A 25,624-nucleotide genomic window follows, 5' to 3' on the forward strand; every position below is an offset into this window, starting at 1 on the left:
GAGAAGACCGGCGGTTTATTTTTGGTGTTTAAAAGCGTTTTGCGGTCCTTGTTACTTGTCCTTTTTATGGCGTCATCTATAATCTTGGAAGGGTATTTCTGTTTTGATAAAGCACTCCGTAGCTGCGCACAATTGGAATTAAAATCAGTTTCTTTGGAGCATATTTTTTTAAAACGAAGGGCCTGGCTATAGGGTATGCTGGTTTTAGAGTGCTTGATATGGTTGCTATTAGGTGGTGGTAGTGGTTAGAAGATGAGAAAAGGCACCTAATTTCTGCAACCCAGTCGGTAGCACGGCGCAGTGCCTGGTAAACTAAAGGTACTGTTGAGTATCAGTTGGCTTTCTGTAAACTTTAGTGGCAAGCTTGCCGTCACACATTGTCACTGTTACGTCAAGAAAGTTGATAGCTTGTCCTGAGTAGGTATGGGAGAATGAAATGGACGGATGAGCGTTGTTGAAATCGTGAATGAACGATAAGAGATGAGGTTCACCGTGCTGCCAAATCATGAATATATCGTCAATGTACCTCTTGTAGTACAATGGTTTAAGTGAACGGCTTGTCAGAAATTCTTTTTCGAGTATGCCCATGAAGATATTGGCATAATTAGGGCCTATGGGTGTGCCCATCGAGGTGCCATTAACTTGAAGGTAATGAGTGCCGTCCAATTCAAAGTTGTTAGATTCCGAGACGAATTTTAAAAGGGTCATTATAGTCGAGCTGTCAATTATTTTGTCACAGACAGACTCGTATGAGTGAAGTACTGCTCGTATTCCATCTGCATGAGGAATGTTCGTGCATCCTCATGCACGAACAGAGAGACGCTACGTCAAGGGTAACCAGGAGTGAATCAGGGGGGACAGAGAGGTCAACGATGTCGGACAAGAAGTGGTTTGTGTCTTTGATTTACGATGGAAAAAAAGACGGAATTCGGTTAATTACTGTATCTACAAATTGCGAGACCAGTGCCGTAACTGTACCAATGCCGGAAACGATGTGTCAACCAGGGTTTCCTGACTTATGTATTTTTGGCAGGAGGTAAAAGCGACCCGCGACTGGACTTTGTAGAACGAGGGTATGCAGAGCCGAATTGGGAATTTTTTGCTTTTCAATGAGGTTAGTTAGCGTGCGTATAAGGATAGATTTGAGCTGCTCAGTGGCGTCTTCGTCTAGCCGCCTGTAAAAAGTGCTGTTGGAAAGCTGTCTCGAAGCTTCGCTGTCATAATCGTGTTTGTTTAGTAGTACCACAGCTCCACCTTCATCAGCTTGTTTAATTATGATATCACCACGAACTTTCAGTTGCTGCATTGCTGCGGTTTCGTTCATCAAAAGGTTTCTCTTAAAGGGAACCTGTTTGCGGTAAATATGTAGCACATCGCGTTGAACGGCAGCGATATAGAGGTCTAAGCACTTATCTCGTTGGGTAGGTGGGGTCCAATGTTTGTAAGATGGCAAAATAATGATTGATTGATTGATTGATTGATTGATTGATTTGTGGGGTTTAACGTCCCGAAATTACTATTTGATTGTGAGGGACGCCGTAGTGGAGGCTCCGGAAATTTTTCCACCTGGGGTTCTTTAACGTGCACCCAAATCTGAGTACACGGGCCTACAACATTTCCGCCTCCATCGGAAATGCAGCCGCCACAGCCGGGATTTGATCCCGCGACCTGCGGGTCAGCAGCCGAGTACCTTAGCCACTAGACCACCGTGGCGGGGCAAGATGGCAAAATAGAGGTAGGGGCATTAGCAGGGCTTTTCTCAAGGAAGTATTCACTCAGTCTTAAATTTCTGGCAAAAGTGTCCAAATCCTTCATCAGCTTGAATTCACTAAAACCTCCTGTCCCTGGGCAAAAATGAGTCCTCGTGACAATAGCGAAATTTCATCAGCGGAAAGTTCATACGAAGACAGGTTGACTACCTTACCTGATGATAGGGGGTCACCTACAGGTCTGGAGTTAATAGATTGCGAAGAAATTTCAGCGGTATGCCTTATCGGGGGAGTATGAGGCGTAATAACTTTGTCACTGGCAAGCTTCTGTCTTTTAGCTGCATATATTTAATCTGATTTTTTTTCGCTGGTATGCTGCCAGCAGCGCGCATTCATGGATGGCGAGTTTATGATGGGAAAGTAATTGGCTTTCTTGGTTACGAATGGCTTTGAGCGATGTTTCGTAATGGCGAATGGCAATGCGCACCAAATCAAAAGAAGCTTTCGAGAGCACCTCGTTCCGCGCGACAACCTCAGAACCAGACATGCTAGCTGTGGCGGGATTTATGACAATGCGGAGGCCTCTAAGTACAATGCTAGCTTTTAAATAAGTTTTTAACGTAGAGATATGCAATTCGCACCGAATTCACTTTTCTATCACTTTGCGAATTTTCAAGAATATTCTAGATACAGTACTAGTTGTCGGAAGAATTTTTACCAGGACGTGTAGATGCTAGTCACGGGGCCTTGCCTTTTAGAGGGCCATCGGTGCGATGAGTTCACAGTAAGTAGCGGGAGGCTTGAGCAGTAGGGGCACCAGAAGTCGAAACACTGACAGTATTGGACGTAGTAGGCATCGGCTGTTGTAGACATGGCGGTTTCGAAAGGGAATTGTCCGTCGTCGACTGTACTACTGCAGGAATCGTGTCGTTGGGCTGGCTAGAGGGTAGCTGGTTGTCCGATGCTCGAGGCAAGTGATTGTTGCACGTCACGGGTGATTTCGACAACACTAGAATCGGCTGAACGTGATCGTCCGAGGTTGACTTCATAGTAGATTGTGAAGGTGAACGATGGACGCTCGGTACTTGGCAAACCGACGAGCCGTTCTCCGAGAGGCAATTAGTTCGACAGGATTCAAGGACTGGTCCGCTGGGTACAGATTCATCCTTACTGCCTTCACTAGTCCGCTCATGCGCGGAGGCACCGCATGTCGGGCGACCACTAGTTGTAGGTAAGCTCGATGAGTATTCGTTTGCATGAATAGAGCTGGAAGGGCTCCCGGAACCCAATAGACGGTTTACAGAAGGACAGTTCAATGGGGGCCAGCTGGTCAGGTCAAGTGTCGAAGGGAGGTGGCCGTCAGCGGCGTCATTTGTTGTCTCAGAGTTTTCCTTAGCTGGAGCACGGAAATCAGTCGGTGCACAAGTACGCCAAGACGAGGCAGAGTCGCTGAACCTCGTCACGAAAAGTTGACGCTGGTGACTAGCTAGAATTGCCGTTCCGTCGAAACTGAGGTGTAAGCCATCAGCAGCCAAGGCGCGTGTGGGGGGCAGCTCGTAGAAGCCGTGGTCGAGGAAATAAACGAGCCAAGAATGGCGGCAGTAGTCTTGTAGGAGCCTGTTGAACTGGTCAGCCTCTAGGTTGAACCTTTCGACGAAAAACGGATTGTTGCAGAAACGACGTCGGTTAGTAGATCTAGGCAACACAAAGCTCACATATATCCTCCTGATTTCGGGATGTACTTTTGGAATGGCTTCTAGCAGTTTGAGAAGGCTCTGGAAGGCGGCGTGAGCGGTGCGGAACGCCAGGTCGTTGGTACCAGCATGAATGACAAGAGTTGTTGCGGTGGAAGGAACGAAGTCCAGTAGAATGGCCATATCCTTGATAAGGGCGCTGGACCGCGAAAAAAACGCGGGCGTGCCCGCCACATTTGGGTCAAAATGCTGGAAGACGTACTTGGTTTGGGAGTCGCCCGGAACTACTGTGGAAACAGTGGTGTTCGGGTACTTCCATGTGATCCTTTTCGACGTGGTTGTTCCAGTGTCCATTGTAGGCATAATTGCAGGGAATAAATTCTTGGACACCGGTAAATAGTATGAATAAAAAGAAGACACACGTCGAAAAACAGAAAGGTTTCTTTACGTTTCGGCCGTGGGACCGGCCTTCGTCAGAATAACAGATGTAACAGTGGTGCAACAGCATATAAGTGCATACGTTTCGCTTGCAATAATCACGTGAGTGCAAACATCATAAAAGCAAGTGCAACAATCAGACATGCGTGCTACCCATTACACCTAATGCAGTCTTATGCGAAAGCTTCACTGACACTAGCCGCTTTCTATCTTAATGGTTATATTGTAGTAATCCACAACTTAAGCTCCTGGACTGGCATCGCACAATAAAAAGTAAGCACTAGGTGGTTGAAGTACGTGGATATCGCTATCGCGTTCAACTCTTAAAAGGCGAGCCTTGTAAGGTTCCCCCAGTCTTTTTTTTTTTTTTTTTGTACACACAAGTTTTTACGGCTGGCTTAAGTTAAAATGTCCTCATTGCATAATCCCAGGCCGTCAGCCAGGAATTGGGGTGGGGCACTAGAGAAGAACACCATTTTCTATTTGTTCTCGGTAAAACACCCCCTCGATCCGAAGTGTGGGGAAAGGAGGGGGGGGGGGGGCTTCCTTTTTGGCTGCAGGCCTGCATAATCCTCATGTGAGGCTAAGCCACAGCAGTTTGAGCAAACAACGTTTCAAGAGTACGTAAGTGTGCCAACCTCGTGTCTGCCGCAGGTGCCCTGACCGGCCACGAGAACAAGGTGACGGCCCTCACCATCAGCCCCGACGGTGCGGTGGTGGTGACTGGTTCCTGGGACTCGAGCGTCCGTGTGTGGGGCTGAACGACAGCGTTACTCGAACAGAAACACCCTGCTACACAACGTCACGAGGCGGGCAGCTCTGTGAACGCGTACGTTCATACAACACAGTACTCGGGGTGTTTCCATACGGTCTTGAAAAGTTGCATTAGGATACTCGCTGGCAGCCATGACATGCAGACCCAGCTCGTTTTACGCTTCGAGGTGTAACGGCATGTCCGACGAATCTATTTCGATTCTTAAGCAATTAACTTCCTGCTTCGAGAAAGAATTCAGACCACGGTCCAGTTCGTGAGACAGCTGCCCCATTTACAGTCACCATCTGGCTGCTAGGGGAGAGATGTAATGCTCAATAGTCTGGCGAATGAGAAAGGGTTTACGATTGGCCACCAACCTAAGTCTACATAGGAGTACGCACCAACAGGGAGCCTGCTCGTGAAAAGAAAATTGATCGAAATCCTAAGTTTAAGATATTTCCTCCAGCTGGGGCAGAAAAACTGGTAACTTGTGCATTCGCTTTTGACTATGTTCACTCCTGGGCTGGCACAGCGAGGGGGCCAGGGAGCCTCCTCGTACGTAGCCACCACTAGCGCGGGTCCTGTGAATGCCGTAAAGATGGGCCGGCCGCCGGAGCACACACGTACAGCAGGCATTGCGAAATTGATCGTAAATCCGCCGCAGCGGTCAACAAAGCGAGAGAGTGCACACTGAATGGTCACTTTTAAAGGAGCCCTTCAACACGTTCTGCGCATGGTCAGAAAACGCTGCCGTCTAGGCTCCGGAGAACATGCGATCCGAACACTGCAGAACAGTTCGCCGCCTGGACTTCGAAGTTGATTTTCCCAAGTCAGCTACACACAGCTTACTCGCAAATGATGGCACTTGCCGAAATTACCCATGTCCACGACCGTTAGCCGATTTAAGCATCGTGAGCTGCATGGTTACCGCGTCCGCCGCGAATGCCGCCACGTGCCCGCACCAACTGAAAATAGGCTGCGCGTTCGCAGATAAAAATGTGCTCACGATCGTGACGCGCGCTGACGAATTCCTTCAGCTCAGCTTGTACTTGACAGATTCCATTTTTTTTTTTTTTTTTTTGCGGCGTGCGGTTCGTGAAGTGTCAGGTGCTAATGGTGATCCTATTCCATTATAACTCGGAGTACTGCAGGGCCCCTTTAACATGTGGAGCTGAAACTGACAACACTCGAGAACTTGGGAAAATACAACTTGCAGTGAGACAGGAAAAGATAGCTGTAACTTAAGAAAGCGGGGAGACAGCGGAATCAGTTTAGATAGTGGTGGCCGATGCTATAGCTAACATTACCAAATAAACCTGGGAAGGCCACATAATGCACGAGACAGAACACAGGTGATCAGTTAGAGCAACAGAATGGATAACAAGGGATGGGAAATGCAGGCTACGACAGCAACAAGTAAGATGGAGCGACAAAATAAACAAGCTACAAGACATAAAACGAAGCCACCTCACTTAAGGATCATTGGGAGAGGTGTTCAACATAACTTGAGGACGACGATCTGTCTTGTCCAAGAAGTTGCGTGCTGGGTTCAAACAAGATACCTCCAACCCGATATTGAAGCACTCATCCAGGTTCATTAGCTTTGCTAGTGTATGAAAGCTACTTCAATAAGAGAACTGCAATCCATTCTTGGTACAGCATGCCCTTCACTGTACTTAGTTCATTTCACTTTGTGTTCCTGAATAGTGAATGCCTTCTTGTGGTCTTCATACAACATCTCATAAGTATAACTGTGCAGTTAAAGATGCAGTGACAGGAGGTAATATTGCTGCAGTACAGTTCAGCTAAATAAAGACACATGGAAACACTTAACTGTTACCCGAAATGTATACCACGCAGCTGCAAGATCATTTAGTGGAACCCCAACACATTTGCGGACTGCGGCAAGTGAGACATGCGACACTGAAGGATGGTGTTTTGTACGTAAAGACAAACAGCTTTATTGGACAAGTTAAATAACATACACAAGGAAACTGGTTTCACAAACAAGACTGAAAGCTACATACTGAAATAAGACACACAGGCTGACCAGGTGTCCAAATAAAACACCCGGCAACATCTTTCCAGCCCATTCTCCACAATTGTTTTTTTATGCCCCTCCCTTTTGCGTCCATGTGTATGTGATGGTTTGTCAAACAACGGCTTGTAAGGGCCGTTCCAAACCCTTGTCCTATTTGTGTGTAGCTGATGAAAAAAAAAAAACTTTTTTTTGAGTCCCTGGAGCAACAGAAAAGAAAGACAAAACAGAAAAGGCGCAGGGAGTTTTTTCCTGTGCTTGTCCACAGCACTCGGAGACAAGCAGGGAATAAGAAAAAACTGAACGTGGCAGCGCACGAAATACCGAGGGCCTAATGAAACCTCGGTGACTGCCAGGAAACAAAAAGTTGTCGAGAGCATGGCCTTTTCATCGTCGTCACTCATTCCTCTACTGCGAGTGTGGCTGTGTGCTCAAAATCGCGACGGCGCGGCGGGAAGGTGAAATCTTCGGTATAGGGAAGGTCGAGAAGACTCGACTACCTTTGGGGACATCAAGGGCTCGCCCAGAATCCTCATCGGCCCTCTTGTTTTGTTTTCGGAAAGGCGACAGAGTTTGGAGCAGTTGCGCGTGCAAGCAACAATTCAGATCTGACAAAAGTTCTCCGATGAGAGAAAAAAGCGCGCCCACATGGAACTTTTATTAAAACAAATCTGTTGCGCACTTGCACCACGGGAAGGACAGCACCACTCTTCGGGTGGCACCGCTGGCAGGGCCTATGAGTGCTCTGTTACTATAGCAACGTGGAGTTTTGTTACCAAGCCAGCAAAAGGCAGAGAGAGAAGCTCTGCGCACACAGTACGCAAAGAAACTGCTCTGTGGGGGAGCGAGAGAGACTTGGGCACTGACCGGAGTCTTTTTTTTTTAATCACTTGCTTGGTCTCCCCGAGTTTCCATTTCATTGTACGCGCATAAACATACGAAGATACATAACCGCTTGTATGCATATATCTATACAAAGTCGTGGAGGGGGGCAATTTGTTCGCTCTTTATACATTCTCGGCACATGCGTGCGGCAAAGGCTAACTTGCGGGAGAAAAGAATATTATGTACAACCAAAAGCATACAAATCAGAAATCAGCATTGCCCGCTGTCAGGAAAAGAAAAAAAAAAGAGCGAAAAAAAAAGTAGCATAACGACTGAAGTGCGGCACCTAGCTTCGTTTGCAAGTGTTCACTAATTCACAGTTTGTGAGCACAAATGATACGATTTCTGTGTGCATGTGTGTTTGCTTCAACAGGACCCTGTGCGTTGAGGCACATGAAACGAACAAGTTATTTTGTCCAGTGAAGAAAATGGAAGAAAACTAAAGCTGCACCTACGTCTCATTTATGCTTTAATCGCTTTAAACTGGTCAGACCTTTCGACTGTTTCGCCCGATCCAACTTCGGAAAAACTCGGCTTCCCTACACAGCCTCCGTCGCACGCGCACGTCTCCTACAAACCGCAGTGAGAGAAGAGTGCCAATGTCTATTTTGCAGAATGGTGCATCGGTCGGTCTCCTTTCTTTACCGCACCGGGGAAAAAAAACAGACAAAAGCAATCGGCTTGTCAGCACTGTCGTCGTCTCTCAAGGTATGGCAGTTCTGGCGCCCGGAAGGCAGACTTGACGGGGCAGACCCGACTGCCTCCCTAGCAATGTCCTATAGTTGTCTGTGTGTGTGTGTGTGGCATGTATTTGTATATATATATATAATATATATATAATGTGTATTTATATTTATATACGAGCGACGACGCAGACGTGTCTGCAAGTATACATATTTATAATATATGTATAGGTTCTCGTTTTCTCAAAATCCTCGTCCAGAGAAGACTGCCGCTGCACTTTTGTTTGAAACAGTAGCTCCCTCAGGTGGAGCGTGGGTGCTAAAACCCTCTTCCCTATGACTTTTGTGTCCCCCCCAACTCACGTCATGTATAATAATACTCCTTTGATAGCACAACACAAGAAAAATTGGCAGCACAGAATATTTAAAAAAAAAAGGCAATACAGGGCAGAGAATGATCAATAGTGTTGACACGAAGACGAAAGGAAAAAATACAACAAAGGCCCAGCTCTAACACCAGTGACACAAGCGCTGTACACACATCTCACAGTCCAGTCTCTCCTGGGCACTAGTGGCAAACAGCGGGGCAGGCAGGAAGCCATGTGGCATTGTCTGCACTCTGACGTGGCGCGCCCAGGGCCAAGCAAGGCCAGCGGGTGGGCAGGATGACACAGCGTACGAAACGAAACGGCAGTGGTTTTCACAATGCCGAGCCTTTTGAAAGGTTTGGTGGTCCAGGTGCAGTGAATGAGCTGGGGCTCGTGCCCAAACACTGTCCCTCCCACTACCGTTAACACAACCGTGTACGAGAATGCTTCAATGCCAAATCGTGTCCATTGCCCAAAACTAATTTTTCCCCAATAACTCCCTCGTGACCGCCAATAACCGCAATACGGCAGAGTGTGAACATGCCCTAGGTGCCCAAGAAGAGAAGCTTGAGAGGCAGTGCACAGACATGTCAACTCCAATGTCCAGCTCTCAGTGCAACAACCAAGACTTTTTATCACTGACTGGTATAAGGTAAAAAAAAAAGAAGTAAAACAAGGAAGCAGGCCAGGCCATACACGAGAGAAAGTCATGAGGCAGTTTCGTACGCACGAATCAAGCGCATGTGCATTCAGAAAGCCTGCTTGCTTGGCTTGGCACGGCCTGCTACACACTCCGTTGCATCCTGTGCACGGAGGATGTCCAAGTAAAAGTTGGTCTGGTACAGGCTGTACGGGTTCTTGCGGTATGCTTACATGTGCCTGTGGCAATGTGCTGGGCCGCAAAAAACACACGCTCTCGTTGCCCAAAGACCAGTGCATGCCGGGCTGGCTACAAGTGCAACACTACCATTCCAAGTGCAGAGGACAGCGCACACGCTAACGTCCTCTCTGCAAAAGGAACCAAAATGAAAGCAATTAAAGATATCATAATAAATAAAAAAACAGGCCCATAGAGAGAGACAGAATAGACAAAATCAGAGCCGAAGTACGATGTGAAAACTGCACAACAGTTCAGATGCAAACGGCAGCGGTCATCGCACGAGTCAGCACACATACGCGCGCACACTTTCACGGCATCACCACACAATTTTGTCCAGTTGTTTGTCACCGTGATGGGCGCAGAGAAGTAAAAACTGAAGTTTTCAGAGAGGTGGTGGTGGTGCTCAGGGGGAAGCCACAGGAGATAGCGGCGTAGGTAGGGTATGGCAGGTAGAAAGCTTGGCCTGGGGCGGTTGGGTCTGACGAAAGCTCAGCTCAAGGGTGTTTGTGTGTGTGCTGTACGTGTTTAGGATAGGGATCAAGGTGGTGGTGGAAAAGACTCAAGTAGGCCGAAAAGGCAGAGGGAGGGAAAAGGCAGCGAGCGACATGCCGAGGTGCTTGCAGAAAAGTAACGACCCAGAAAAAGGCAGAAGACAGCACCCTGGCACACAGGCTTGAAAAAGGTCCGAGAGAGAGCGGAGAGTACACACAGCTGTTCCAGCTTAGCGCAGGCCTATATGCGAGCCTCGCATCACACACAAGTCACACGGCACTCTGTACAGATGAGCGCACGGAAATCTTTAAGGCGGGGGAAAAAAAAGCAATCGCTAATATGCAGCAAGAGACTGCATAGTAGACAAGACAAAGAAAGTAAAGAACCTGCCAGTACAAACTGCCCCTGTCATGCACACTTTCTGAGAAAAACCATCGTCTCTCACCAGGGGTTGGCTGACAACGTCAATTTACCTGTTCAGTCTAACCATCAAATGCAACATAACTAACAACACAAATCCAAGCCACTTTTTGCTTTTTTTTTTTCAAGGTGCAGGGCCGGTCTAACAGAAGAGGAGGCTCAGCGCCCAAACAAACGTTTATACAAAGCTATGTACAATGTGGAAGGAAACAAATGCCTTCTAGAACAATCGCTTTGGAGGCTAAAAAAAAAGATAATGTAGAGGAAGACTCAGCATATGGCAACGCAAAAACAATGCCTTCATATACACATCTTTTTCCCCCAAGTCTTCCCTACCAGACTTTTTCACACTGGCAGCTCGTATTTAATGCAAGCCGGCTGCATTTGAACTTCTGGCAGCCCCCCCAGAGAGGCTCTCAATGGAGGTACCAAATAAGAACAAATTTAAGCTGAGTAATCAACTGTGGACGAAACAATCTAACAAAACAAGGAATAGTGCAAAAAGTTGCAACTTGCAGCAAAGTCAAGGTGTGGGGGTTCGGTTGTGCGAAGAAGAAGGGAGATTTAAAAAAAAAAAAGTACGCAGACGGGGGTTCCACATGAAACCCTGCGTTTCTCTGTGCTTGAGCACGCACGAGACAGATGCTCACACACCTGTGACTAGAGAATTGACAAAAACTGGCGCGCCCAACAGAAAAAAACACGAATAGAAACCAAAACTCGCACTCTCCTTCCATCCACATTCTAAAAAGAAAAAGATGCATGCCAGAGAACCTCCCCACGTCAGCAAGCACTACTGTACTCAGTATAAGAAAACAACTGCAGGGGTGTCTGGGAGGCTGATTAGACATTGCGATTCGCTTAGTCGACTCGGAGTCCAGAAGCCCCGTACCCCGTGCAGAACACATTCGCACCCACTCGCACACAGCAGCATATTTGTTCCATTGACGCTGTTCAATCACACAATACTTGCAAAACACATACACACTCGTTTGCATGCACACAATTCAAAACGGAAGGGGGAGGAGGCCTCGACCTGCTCCCAAATGCCACTCCACGAAGGATGGCTTTGCAAGGACCGTGAAGAGAGAGAGAGAAATCCAAGATGGCTAGAATTCCAAGCAACCACTCCCCACCAGTTGGGGGTGGGAGAAGGAAGAGAAGGCATCTCTCTTTTTTTTTTTCTTAAGGAGTCCCAGGGAGGAGAGGGGGGAAGCCTTGTAATAGGTGAAGTGAAAACTGTCCATTCCTCATGTCAAAATGCCGGAGCTAACCTGGAAGAGTCACTCCTCCAGTGTTCCGATGGAAAAGGAGGAGGACAAGGGCAGAGGGGCAGCGGGGGAAGCGAGGAATTTTTAAGGGGGAAGAAAAATGCACGGAGTGTGTGGTTGTACATGGAAAGAAAGAGCGTCTTGGTCCAGTGCAATACGAAGCAGCACACGACTCTTCCACCCATTCACTGTATCCTCCTCCCCACTGCGAAGAAAAGCTTAATGAGAATGGCTGGTACATGAACGAGCCACTACACTTTCCTCCGTTCACTAACCCACCTGCATTCCCTCAAGTCTGCGCGTGTGTGTTAAGTGGCGGGATAATGCAGTGGTTGTGGAAAACTCTCGCGCGCCGGGTGGTTGCGCAGAGGCAGCGAACGTTGCCCGGAAAATCTGCTTCCAGTGGTTGTCCGCGGGAGGAGAGCATGACTGGTTGACGAACTTTTTTTGTGGGCCGACCGACCAAAGAAGAGAGTCGACCAAGGGGGAACGTGTGCAGCAAAGGGCTGGGTGGAGAGGGAGAGAAAGAAAAAAAAAAAACGGTAGTTGTCATACACCTTGTGTGGAGAGATAGAGAGGTGTGTCTGTTTGGTGGAAAAGGAGAAGGAGGAGCAGCATCCGTAAAAACAGAGCCAGGGCAGAATAACTGAGCGGGGGTGGGGCTGGGGGGGTGATCCAGTCTTCTTTCTCTTCCTTTCGTCGTCTCCCATCCCTTGGTGCTGCTGCTGTCTTCACCCTAGTTCCATATCTTGAGGAAACTGTCCCAGGAGCCGGTGGCGACTGCCATGCCGTCTTCAGTGACTCCCAGGCAACTCACACGGTTGTCGTGACCAGCCAAGACACCTACGTACGTCAAAGAAAAAGAAAACATTCGTCGGGACAGGGACGACCTATCAGCGAAAGTGCCACGTCAACTTTTTCAAACTTGCACAAAAGACAACACCACTATAGGAACTGTAACCTTTCAGACAGAGTTGTTTTAACATCTAAGCTATCAACTTTCTTCATGACAGCACGAAACTTTCAATTATCCTAACATATTGGAACACCTCCAATTTTGAAGGAAGTTTATACCCATAATTTAAACGTCACCGGTTTAAGAGAAAGTCCTGGCATTGCTTGGTGTGCAACGAACAGATTCCCATTCCAAAACGCAACCACACATTTGGTGACAAGCAAAATACACAAATATTGCAGCCGAAAACATTTCAGTGCTCTTACTTCAGGGTGCTTTAATTGAAGAAAAAGGGGGGAAAAGAGGGAGGTGGGGGTGGAAACAAGCTTTTTGAAGCCCAATGGGGAACTCTGCAAACGTCAAGGTGAATCGCTCTGTAACACCAACATTGAGATGAGAAACTCATGATGAATACAGTAAAAATACTGAAGCTTTTCGTACCGCCGTCTTACGTGACCTAGCGCGTGCAATACAATAACTTGGCCGGCAAACCTCTTTTCAACTGTTCATTAGAATTGAGAACAAATAAGGAAATAACAGTTTGCACTTGGCAATGTACATTCAAGAAATGAGAAGAGCTACAGTACAGTGTTCGGTATAGCACAGTAATGTGGTGAATATTAAGGCCTGTGGCGAGCATATAGTAACATCTGACACGACAGATAAGCAGTGTAGGCATTTTATCAATAAATGTGCTCTTTGAAGAAAACACGAAGCATGGAACAGATAAACAAAAGAGAAACTATAGAAAGACACAGGAATAGATAGAGAGATGATGTTAAGGTCATGCTAATTATTATCATAATACCATGTTAATTATTACCACATAGTCAAGACCTTGCTAATTAATACTTTGCTAATAATTTTGGGTTGGCCTCAAATTCATATGTTAGGCTTTGCACCACAGGTGCAGTTTGCCCACATTTCATTGATTTATACGTATTCTTTTTCAGAAAAACAAATAGCCCAGTGCTTTGCAGGCAGTCCATTTTTCTTAACAAAAGAGTGCTTCCTACACTATGCACCGAAGTCTTTCACAACTGGACGAGACTGGTTGCAACGTAGACGCTTAATCTGAGAATACAGCACTGCAGTAGAGTTAAGAATTCGTCCAACCTTTCTGAAATGCTGCTTTACATAGTCACACGGTTGTGTCACCACACCTAGATGCCCTGTGATAGTGATGATGAAGCATGCAGAACAAAATCTGGTACAGAGAAAACCATTATTGGGCTTTAAAATTGCAAAAACTTGTTGGCATGAATTCATAGTGAAAATAACAGCATGGGTCTACGACAGATGACAACAGCACAGAGTGCTGTTCTATTGTTTTCTCCCCTGTACCAAAGCTGTTTTTCATGAGATATTATTGGGCTATCTTGCGCCCTCTGAAAGATAAACTCAAAGTACAAGAAATACTCCTTTGCACAGTGACAACTGTGAGCATGGCTGTCAGGCGCCCGCTGATCTAATCATTGGTAGAATACCTGAAACTTTTACACATTAGTGATTGACCCTACCAGCTTGCATAAGCTCCCGTAAAAACTCGACTAAGGTCGAGCCCCTTTATAAGAGACACTAATACAGTCGAATCACGATAATTCGAACTCGAAGGGGCCTGTAAACTTGTTCAAATTAAAAGAAGTTCGAATTAATGAAGGCAAAGTAAATGGAGGGCTCCCTATGCAATGGCGCACGTGCTTTGAGCTAACACACGAGGGAAAAGTTTCAGAAGAGTTACATTTATTTACTAATTACAGGACATCCGCCAGTAATTGAAGTATTCGGTGATGCGCGTCTGCACACGTTTGCTTAGCAGTGAGTCAATCAATTTTGCACGCAGCTTGCAAAGCATGTCTGCTTCGACTCCAGCATTCTCCTGGCAAGAGAAGTTGCGTGAGGCAATGTCCAGCCCTGACACTCTCTAAAGACGACCACAACGACTGCATCTCCACAACATGGCCAGCACGTGACGAGAAAGGAGGAGCGTCTCCACACGGAGAGAAGCAGATCGACATTTTTTTTTTTGCTCTTGTCGCACGCATCGTTGAAAGGAGAAGGGTTATGTGGCAGGGACGGGAAAGGGAGATGCGGGGCACCGGCGCGTGAGAGAGAGCCACACTCCGTGACAGCTTCCCCCCCCCTCCCCTTGTCTCTTTGCTCGCAGTGTTGGAAGGAAAAGGGTCTTTACGTGGCAGGGGCGGAAAAGGGAGAAGCGTGTCACAGGCCCATCGCAGATCGGCATTTCAGAGAGTGCAAACATTTTACCGCAGCCTTTTCTTTCCTTTCCTTCGCGCACAGCGTTGAGGTGTCAGAGGTGCCGCCGCGGGATCGGGCGGGGTGCTGAGAGCATTTTCGGAGCGTGGCATGTTCGAATTAGCCGTTGTAAGTGCTTGTGCATTTGAATTACTGGGCATTTTCTCTCATTGGAATACACATAGGTTTGACGGGACTTCATCGTGAGTTCGAATTAACAGGAAGTCCAAATTAAGCATGTTCGAATTAATGAGATTCGACTGTATAAAAGACAAATGGGTATAAAAGACATCAGCGTGCCTACAGTAAAATACAGGTTTATAAGAAAATGCATATGTGGTACCCTACTTATAAGAGACATCTCATATACAAGACAATAACTACTGCCTGGAGCATGCCTCTTATAAAGGGGTTTAACTGCAATTCTGTATTGTGCATAATCTTAACAGAAAAAGCTGAAACAATCATGACGTTTCTCAAACATTACGGCGCACCCTGCACCATGCAGTGTGAGTTAAACCCGATCGCATCGAACTAAAGAGATGTGGCAGTGACAAACAGTGCGCGACACCCACCTGCCCGTTCAGCCTTCATAGAGTCCCAAACGTTGCAGTTGAAGTCGTCATAGCCAGCCAAGAGCAAGCGGCCCGACTTGGAGAAGGCCACCGAGGTGATGCCGCAGATGATGTTGTCGTGCGAGTACATGGCCAGCTCCTGGTCCGCCCGGATATCGAACAGGCGGCAGGTTGCATCATCCGACCCCGTCGCAAATGCATATCCATTGGGGAAGAACTGCAAAACCCATACGAAAGGGATATCAACCTCTGCTCTGGTGCAGTGCACATTTTGTTAGGCAAGATTCTTACTTATTTGAATTTTTTAAGCATTTGAAATGCAAGAAATTCATTGAAAGAGGCATTTGCAAGAAAGCAACATGAAATATGGGTATACAAAACGGCTGCCTTCAAATAATAGAATTCTGATCATTGAGACTTGGGGAAGAACCCAGGGGGTTTCTCAAACTGCGTCCCACGGAATGACGGGTTTCTGCAAGTGGTCATAACGAATGTGGCCTATGCTTAAACTCCTTATTTATTATTTAGAGAAGAAAATTTGCATTGCATTTGACAGTGACATCACAAGCTGCATCTACACATAAAAAGAGAGTGAGTTAACAAGAGAGTTTTGCAGCAACACTAGTGATACTTGACCTGTAGGCATTGTGTGCACCATAAACTTTTTGCAATGTGTGGACCAGCTGCGATACTGCTTGTGGAGCACTGGTAGTTCACGCTCGCACGTCCAGCTTGACACATGTGCGGCAATCAGGAAATTCAGCAAGCTGAGAGACCGGAGTTACTCTTCAAAAGTTTTGTGAGTAGCGTTATCTGCAGCTCGTGGTGCATTGGGGCTTGCATGCCACAGTTTCAATGCACAAAGAATCACCACGAATTACATCGTTCTTGTAATCATAATGTGCAATGAGCACTTATGATGTGCACGAAAGGCATTGCTGGGTGCCAGCTGTAGGCAACCCGTGCATTTAGGCTTAGCCTTGTGACTGTTGTATTAATGGTTATGCGACAAATATAAGAATGTAAAACATGCTTTTGTTTGTTCTTAGCTTCATTTTGCATGGAGAGAGAGTTCACTGCACAAAGCAGGGAAAACAAGGGTAGAGGGGGGAGGGCCTGTGCATTAACAAATGAACAGCAATGACCTTGATGATTAAAGATAACAGGCCAATGTGGCAGAGTTGATGTCAATACTTTGGTGACACGGTGACACAGATGTAGAAGCACTAGCACTCCTAAATTTTCATTATGCTTAAAGGGGCCCTGCAACATTTTTTTAGCATGGCCAGAAAACGCTGCCGATTACTCGAAAACACACCAGCCAAATATAACGCAGCAAGTGGCCTGGAATCCACAATAAATTATCAGTCATCTAAAAATAGCTTTCTCGTCTTTCGAGAAACGACGGATGACTCTGAAAAATCGCGCGCAAAAGGCCATCTATCAGCCATCGGCTGATTTGAACACAGTGCGAGCAGTCGTTACAGAGGTCGCCGCGTATTATATGAAAAAAAAAAAAAAAGTGCCTAAGGTCACAGGCGCGTGTGACATATTTTCTTTGCCCTGGCCATCCCTCTCTGCTTAGCCTCCAGCGCTTTCGCCAGGACGAGAGAAGAGCGAACGCGATTGCAGTGTGCCACAATTCTTTGCAACCCTGCTCGTACTAGACAAATTCCTAAAATTTTTGCGACGTTGAATGCATGAGGCAACAAGCTCTTTTAGTGATTCCATTTCATGGTTACTTGAAAAAGTGTTTCAGGGCCCCTTTTAAGCACATCTGTGTAATGTGGGAACCAAGAGGTTCTGCGGCACTCCAGAGAAGATGCAAGGGTTCCAAGGCCAGAAGTTTTAGAATCTTTTTAGAAACCTATGCCAACATGCCAGTGTTCTAAACTATGTTACAAATGTGAGCAGATTTAACTCACCGTCACTGCATTGATGTCAGATTCATGCCCTGGAAACGTCTGCTTGCACATGCCATCACGGACATCCCATAACTGTAACACCAACAGAAAAACCATGAATGAGAAAAAGAAAAAAAAGCACAGTGCACACATGAAACAGAACAGGGATGCCAACCAGCTCATAGAAATGCTAAACAGTATTGAGCTACGAGACAGTGCCCAGAAATAACCGTAATTAAAAAGGCTTCAGCACAGTACGCCTGGGGAGCTCTTCTCAAGGTGTCCACCTAGTGGCCATAACCACTTCAGCAAAGTGCACCCAGTTACTTGAAAAAGTCGCGAGCCGTGACGTCACCACAGTCTTGATCACGTCGAAGCACTTAACCCGCCAGCACATTGCCAGCATAGAGAACGAAAGTGGACGAAATGTACAGTAACAGGACTCTTACACAACCTTGACAAGTCTGAACTTTAGTAAGAACGTGTTGGGATGTGTGATGAATAAAGCAGATAATGCGTACCGACCTTCGAAGAGTGTCAGATGGGCGCTCCAGTCAAGCCTAGTTCAAAAGCTAACGTATTCAGAGTTCGTGCACGGCCTCTGAGATACGCATCTGAAAGCGGATCTCTGGGGCCAGCATTTGTTGCAGCGAAGCGCTTTCTGCCTTTCTCGTTTGTGTGAAGAGTTGTGGAAACTTCGCGACGTCAAAATGACGTTGCGGAAGAAAGACCATAAACAGGTGGTGTGCTGCTCGCTGAGCTCCAGCCAATCAGTGGAGGCCGCAGCGGACACCCTCAACAACCATTTTAGCAAGCTGATGTATTGGTAACTAGAGGCATTATGCGGATACGCATGAAATTAATGCCTCTCCTATTAGTTCTGTTGATATAGCAGTTGAGATGCTATCGGCGTTTCCCCAAAATGCGATGCGGAGCGCGCCCGCCATTGGCTACTGCGCTGGAAGCGGGGGTGGTCCCTCCCGTTTATAGCACATTCAGCGCGCTTCATCTTGCTGTTGCTCTCTGCTCCGTCCGCTTCGATAGACATTTGCTTGCGGGCTGCTTTTTGCCTTGCACTGTATTTTCGATCAGTTTCTCTTATTTTTTTTTCTTTTCGCTCAAGTTCTGTGCCCTTAATCTTTGTTGCTGTGCGTGATGCCAACAACGAAGCTAGAGTGTACTGTACTAGAAGTGTTGAGTGCGGTGACCGCGCCTCGCTGCCTGAACCTTTCCGTGCTGCCCGTAGCGGCGGCGCTGCAGTCGAATAGTACTGAAAGAGCCGCGCGCCGCGTGCAGGAACTGCTATGCGCTTCGGCTCCTCCATTGCACTTTCTTGATGCAAATTTCTTTGTACCTGCCCATCATTCATGTCTAGCACACAATGCCATAGGTTTTGAAGTATGACATGCCAATCTAGTGAATTTGAGCTCCATAAAAGCCCTTGTGAGAGATCGAAAATAATTCAGAAAGGCTGTGTCTTATACTGATTCTCCTCTCTTAACTCTCTCTTCGTTGGTTAGGCTTCCACAATATTCAGAATAACTGAGCTGATATATTGGAAGCTAGCTGTGCTCTGAAAGCTGTGATATTACTCTGAATCGGTACCGCTGAGCGTGACACCGAGTGTTGCTAAGATCGCCATACCTAGCACTTCGTCTGCATCGGGGCCAATAACGTGCATGGGTCATCAATCCATCTGCGGACTCATTTCCGAAGGAAGAAATCGATACGAATGCAAGACGGCGTTCACACTTAACTCGAATCTACGCCAGCGACCCAGAAAGAATTTGAACTGGCGCAGCCGGCTCTTGAAAAAGACGCCCTATGTCTGAAAAAAATTCTAAACAGCACTTAGAGAAAATGGAGGGAAGACAACAGAGGAAAAAAGTGCACAAAGACACTTCAAGCTACTCTGCTGTGGAGCTTTTTGAGGAAAACACATGTGTTGAACTTCCAAAGCTAGTTTTCCCAAAACGGATTTTTTAGCTAGTTGTGGTGCTCAGGAAAACAATTTCTCAAGAACTGCTCATCAGATTTGTGTGCCATTTCTTTTATTCTGCTCCAGGATGATTTTTGCAGGGTGTAACAAGCTTCTTCTTTTTTTTTTTTTTTGAAAAGTCGTGCCATTAATTATTAATAAACAATTTTTGATAAACGTCATACCTACTGCCTACATCAAATTCAAAGTTGCATAAAAACTTTTTTGGAGGGGAAAATGAAAAAAAGAACGGCTCTCTAGCTCCCTAGCATATCTATCCAGGGATGACCACAAATAATTTCAGCCTTCTGGTATGTCCTGGAATTTCTTCCGGCTCTTCCCCAGGCACACAAGTAAACCACCCAGTTACTCTAGAACCCCTGTACAGAACTTCATGAAACTCTGCAGTTTTTCTAGTTTTAATGCAGTGAACATACCCTGAAAGTTTCATTAAGATAGCTTAAAAAATAAAAAAGTTGGGTTTCCGGGGTAGCCTCCCCCTTTAAGTGATGGCGCAATGCTGTCGTGCGCTATGAACATCAGCGGTTGGAACGAGCAGACAACATTACCGCTGAAGTTTTTGTAGGTGTGATAATTACCAGCACGAAAAAAAATCTTTGTTTTTTTGCTGGGCGATGTGGTGGCTGTAAGAATTATGCGAGTGCAAGGATAACACGAGTAAATGCGGTAGTAGCTAGGATTATACGATTCCATGTTAGAAACTTCCAAACATTCGCATTGGACTGGTGAAGTGATTAGCAAGCACAGAAAATTCTAGACTGATTTGACGCTGCTGTAAGGGCCACTCAAAACTTAGTCAAACTGTGAAGAGCAGCTTAAAAAAAGACCATCTGGAATTTTGCGGCGAAATAAAGTTTTCCACTGATTGACCGATTCATTTTCTACACGAAGGAAGTCATTTTCATATGTTGAATGCATTGGCAAATTTGAATTAACACACTTCGTTTGATATAGCCCTGACTTTAATAGACAAGCATGTCGACTGACCTTGGCAGAGGCGTCGCAGGCCCCAGAAACAAATGTCCGCATGTCCGGTGACAGGGAGAGCGACATGACGTCGCCAGTGTGTCCTGTGAATGATGTACACTGCTGGCCCGTTTCAATGTCCCAGAGTGCACTGCACGGTACACAGAAGAAAAGCACCTCAGTATGCATTTAGGGAGAGACCAAAATACTACATGCGAGACGCGGTAAGTGGGGCTGGAAAGCTGTTTCGTCTTATTTTTGTGATTGTGGAAATACCATTTGCAGGTGTAAACATTACAGAACATGCTTCCATCCTTCATGTCTACTCGATAGACACTAGTAGGGTTGCCACCTGTCCGGCTTTAGACTAGCTTGGCCAGTTTTTAAAAAAAAAACGGACTGGTTGCCGGTCCGCACCCGCTGCCGTGGGCCACTGCATTCCTAAGGCATGACACAGCGTCTATTGCTCAACACTATTTTAATCTCCTGGTAGCTCATTTCTCCTCCTCCATCACGAGGAGCAGTCGGTTTTCTTGTTCGAAAAAAGGTGGCAACCCTGGACACTTGCAAAAGCAACTGATGATGCTGTAGTGTCTTGTTATCACACACTAAGATGCAACCATTCATTGTATGTACTGCATTGAAAGGCATTCAATACATTGATTTATTGGCTTTCACAGTGCAGAATGATGTCAATAAATATCACAATAAAAAATGCCATTGCCTCTACATTGAGAAAAACAGCAGAGTGGTGATGGACTTCACTACATGGTGGAATTTATTTTTCATTACGATGCTTAGGTTAACACTTATCAGCTTGCTGGCACACAATTTTAAGGCTAGAATTTGTTTTATAGTTAAACATGGATATAACGAAATTGACAAATTCCTGAAAAAAAAAAAAACTTTATAAAGGGGATTTCATTATATGCAGGTTTGATACTGAAATCAGAAAAACAATCAAATTAAACAAAAAGGGAACTGAAGCCAGAGCTAACCGAAAACACTTATTTATCGGTAAAGTACTGCGGTATTATTGCGATAGCAATTATATGGACACTCTCGGCAGGCTTTTGCGGTTTCCGCCGTGTTCTGTAACAAAGCTAAATCGATAACTTGCTCCTGCGCATCGTAACATTTATGAGAAAGTAAAAGCGTGCGAGCGCTGCTGAAGCAGAGATCAAATCAGCCAGCCGATATCTATCGCCTGGAGGGAGGGCTCATACAACATCCCCCGGCGTGTCAGAACTGCCATCGAGTGCTCAAACAGAAAGGAACCTACCTGTCTTGAATGAGCAGCAAGAACGCGAGGGAAGAGGGAGGGAGGCTCGAGTAGCAGCGGTGAACCTTTAATTTAAGGGCGCAGTCGCGATCGATCACTGGCGCGCGTGCTTTCTCAGCAAGCATCAGTGCGCTTTCAACGCGACGAAGCTGTGTGAAAAGAGCACTTCTCCTTGGAGTGGCCTTACTTGCTTACACGAGCGTAAATCCGATCCAAAAAGGTTGGCTGTCAGCCCTACTTTGTATAAGAGCACAATTTGTTACTATCGTATTCATTACATTGCATTCACCTCGTGTCGTGTCGTTGCCAGCATAATCGACTAACTGCGAAGGCTATGGTCACGCGAAGTTGCGGCGCAAGACAGAAGCATGCGACTAATCGACCTACGAAGATCCGTTGTCACTACGGTATGGGAGAGTTTCCATCAGCGCCTAACCTGACATTCCCTCGGTGACGACGGCACGGTTTTCCGCATAACAATAAATAAATAAAGGAAAACTAAACATTGTCAGGGGTGTCAATTCATGCACACGCAGTGACACCATGCATGCGCACACAGAGTCGAGATGAAGAGCGAACGACATGGATACCGCGGAAAACTATTTGGTGAAGCGCCCTTCATATGCAGCGCGGCCCCACATATGTGACCATAACTCAAAGCGTGGCATTGCTAATGCAAAATCGATTTTCTGTTTTTTTTTATTCTGATTTGAAGGGACCTGGGAGGGGAAGGGCACATCTGAGCATGCACCCATGGCAGGAAGAATGGAGGCAAGGCCGACTCGTGGGGAGCAGGCCCGCCTGCCTGCCTCGCGCGCAGTTACGAGTGTTCCCTCTTGTCTGGTAGTCCCCGGCGGCGGTGGGGCAGCTACGAAAGATACACGCTCGTGCCAAAATGACAAAATCTGGGGCAAAATTCTTGGATTGTTCGTGGCAAAAATTCGTTATATCAAGGATGTCTTCCGCTGTTACATTATTACATAGAGGTCACAAATACATGTACTTCTATGGAGGAACGGCAAGGAATAGAAAAAAAAAACTTCGTTAGAGGAATTCCCTATACGGAGGTTTTTTTATAAGCAGGTTATACTATCTCTTTATGAGTTTTGATTATGCATATATAGTGTTTTGCGGAGAGCAGTAATTATAATATAAATATGAAAAAATTAAAGTGGTCAAGAACGACCCACCGCTGGCACGGACCAAACCTTATAATCTTTGATTGACACATCCAGTGCTCTACCAAGATCAGCTAAAACAGCACTCTACAAAAAGTACATTTTATCCTGTACACTGTGCATTGATAGAGCATCCAAGACATTATTCAAAGGCTGCAAGATCAATTCCATCAAGTGGCATGTCCTCTCCCCCCCCCCCCCTAATTTCTTCTTATTGACATCTTCATTACTACAAATGAGTCCCCTACACTTTCTCTGGCGTTAATGTCTGTTGGTTGTCATTATTGTTATTGTTTAATAAAGAAAACAAGCTCTAAAGGTCCCCTTTTTATGAGCAGTTTTTCAATGAATTAGGACAGGTTTTGTTACAGTAACAGTTTGCTGTTCAGATGTGTACACATACAGAGAAAATCCAAACCATCCGTCCTAGTCGTCCGTACACTCACCGCCATGCCGGGCTCTGCGTGTTTTTCTGTCAATTTCAGAATCTAATAGCTTCTTGGCACCATCATAGAGAGAGCCAGAATTTACATAATTTTTGGCAACATATACCATAGCATCATATCTATCTCTTTATTGGTGGCGGCAGTGCACATAGAGAGGTTATGTATATTGATGTAACTGTGTAGTACCGTTCAGTGCGTAGTTATGCTGAGATTGAAGTCTGCAGGTTATATTTTGGTTCACAGTAAACTGCAGCATCTCAACCCAGTAAAGCTCGAACCACACGTACACCGTGCATACTCTGCCCAAGCGAGCGCTGTACACGCTGCAAGGACCGAGCATGTGCAGTTGTCGTAAGCGCGCCTGTACGTTCTGCGTACACGAGTGTCTGCAGCAATCCGATTTAGGCCTTGAGCTGGCGCGTATCTAGCCACGCTGGCCGCTTGGACCCCTGCAGATACGAAGCCACACACTGGCTATACTACGACATCAACCTAGCTGGCGTGTAGAAACCAATTTATATTACCTTTTTTTTTCTTTTCGTGCATATTTTACATCTTTACATGCAAGACAAGTACACTCACAGCCACATGTATTCATTCACAAGCTCTATTCATGGTTTTGCCACAATATATGACTGCATGAAACCACTTAGCTCTATTTCGCACGACGCCTCATGCACATCGTATACCGGTGCATATCATGCACTCTAGTGTGTTCTTGTGATCACGTGGCCATGCTTTGTAGTGCTGAATAGTTTTAGCCAGCTGCACTGGTTGGGCTCAATCACCTCGCGGTTGATTTGGCATAGCTGCGATGTGCAGTGCACTCGTGTGCGCACTCATGTTTGCCTGGCCATGCTAAGTGGCGCGGTATGGCTCTGTACGGCACTACCAGGACTTATGGAGAGTGGTCAAATTCATATAAATCAGTTCGAAGCTTACAAACAGCTCAGTATGTGATGACACCAACCTATTCCCGCCTGCCTGGGGCAAGTGCATGCCGCCACACACCTGCGCGCGTAGTGTGTCGGTGATATCGCCTTTTCTCGCGAGTCACGCCCAGGGTACGCGCGTTGACGTGCTCCTGCTCACTCTCAGGCAGCATACGTGTGGTTCAGGCTTAAGACAGCAAATTTTTTTTCAGAACTTTAATGAATTTGTAGCATTCACCAAGTTCGTTTGAGGGTACCAACTTGCATGTGAAATGCAAAAAAAAAAAAACAAGTTCAGGGTTTCAGGGCAGGCCACCCTTTATGTTTCAGGGCAGGCCACCTCAGTTTCCTTTGTCCCCTTGTCCTAGAGTACCAGGTGGACATCAATTTCTCTCTTTTGTAAACTTTTTTTTCACGATGCAAGCTCTGACAGACCTGAAGTAAAACAAGCTGTGTGCATTTGGCTTAGATGACATTCCCTCTGAAGTTTCAGTCTAAGCCTCTTACCGTATTTACTCGCATAATCGGTGCACTCGCATAATAGGTGCACCCCTAGTTTGGTCGCCGAAAATTCCATTTTTTTTAATTCCGCGCAAAATAGGCGCACCCCGAACTTGGCCGTGATCAGAAACGATTCTACCCCCCAGCGGTACAGTTGGAACGCGGTCCCCGTACCCTGAAGAAAAATAGGCAAATCGAGGAGCAAATAAAAAAATTCGAAGTGCAACGACCTAACCAACGTGTTTGTCGAAATAAAACTTGAAAAAAAAAAAAAAGCGTCCATGAGCGAGGAAAAAAAAAAAGGCTGTTCCATCAATTACTGATACCTCCCAAATCGCCGCGCTTTTTGGAGGTCACGTGTACAACGCCGGGGGCTCGATCGCCATCACCACCATCAGAGAAAAAGAAAGAAACGCCATTTTGCAAGCGGTGTGCGTATGTTGTGGTCGTGTATTGAACTTTGGTTCCACCATGGGGAAGTACGCGAGCTACACAGCTGGGTTTAAACTGAAGGCAGTGCAGTACGCGCTGGAGCACGGCAACCGGGCTGCAAGCAGGCATTTCGGCGTTGGAGAAACCAGTATTCGGTACTGGAGGGACCAAGAAGAAAAAGGAGGAACAGCTACGACTTTTGTGTAAATAAATTTTACGTGTGTGTGTGTGCAGTTGACGGCTCTCGCTTGTTCATTAAAAGGTACGTAGGTATGTTTGTTTTATGCTGAATTAATTGGTAAACGATAAAGTCGCCTTTTACTTGAGAAGTGTGCAGATTTAAAGCGCGAGAACCGAGTTGAAAAATTTTTCGAAAATTTTACCCCGCGTAATTGGTGCACCCCTAACTTCTTTTTTTTTTTTTGAATTTGAATTTTATTCATCAAGCGTGAACATGGAAAAGTGCATGGGTACAGATTCACTGGGAGGTCCCAAGGTAAGAACCGCAGGCGGGACCTCCCATGATGAAAAAAAAAAAAAAAAAAAGTAATCATCAAGCAACACTG

The 25,624-nt window shown here is 46.2% G+C and overlaps 2 protein-coding genes across 3 annotated transcripts in view; one reads left to right on the forward strand and one right to left on the reverse strand.

Moving 5' to 3' along the window:
- Window positions 1–10,618, forward strand: part of LOC119176984 (guanine nucleotide-binding protein subunit beta-2) — a 36,355-nt gene extending 25,737 nt beyond the window's left edge. For both annotated transcript variants that reach the window (XM_075889191.1, XM_037428320.2), the window contains one exon: window positions 4,496–10,618. In XM_075889191.1, the coding sequence (XP_075745306.1) occupies window positions 4,496–4,602 (107 nt within the window). In that variant the 3' untranslated portion in view covers window positions 4,603–10,618. The remainder of the gene's footprint in view (window positions 1–4,495) is intronic.
- LOC119176977 (guanine nucleotide-binding protein G(I)/G(S)/G(T) subunit beta-1) overlaps window positions 6,525–25,624 on the reverse strand; it is a 40,370-nt gene continuing 21,270 nt past the window's right edge. The window contains exons 5-8 of the mRNA XM_037428311.2: window positions 20,309–20,438; window positions 17,344–17,415; window positions 15,419–15,635; window positions 6,525–12,475 (exon numbers count right to left, since the gene is read on the reverse strand). Coding sequence (XP_037284208.1) covers window positions 12,369–12,475; window positions 15,419–15,635; window positions 17,344–17,415; window positions 20,309–20,438 — 526 coding nt within the window. The 3' untranslated portion in view covers window positions 6,525–12,368. The remainder of the gene's footprint in view (window positions 12,476–15,418; window positions 15,636–17,343; window positions 17,416–20,308; window positions 20,439–25,624) is intronic.

Source organism: Rhipicephalus microplus, chromosome 3 (genome assembly GCF_043290135.1).
Source record: "Rhipicephalus microplus isolate Deutch F79 chromosome 3, USDA_Rmic, whole genome shotgun sequence".
Taxonomy (NCBI): domain Eukaryota; kingdom Metazoa; phylum Arthropoda; class Arachnida; order Ixodida; family Ixodidae; genus Rhipicephalus; species Rhipicephalus microplus.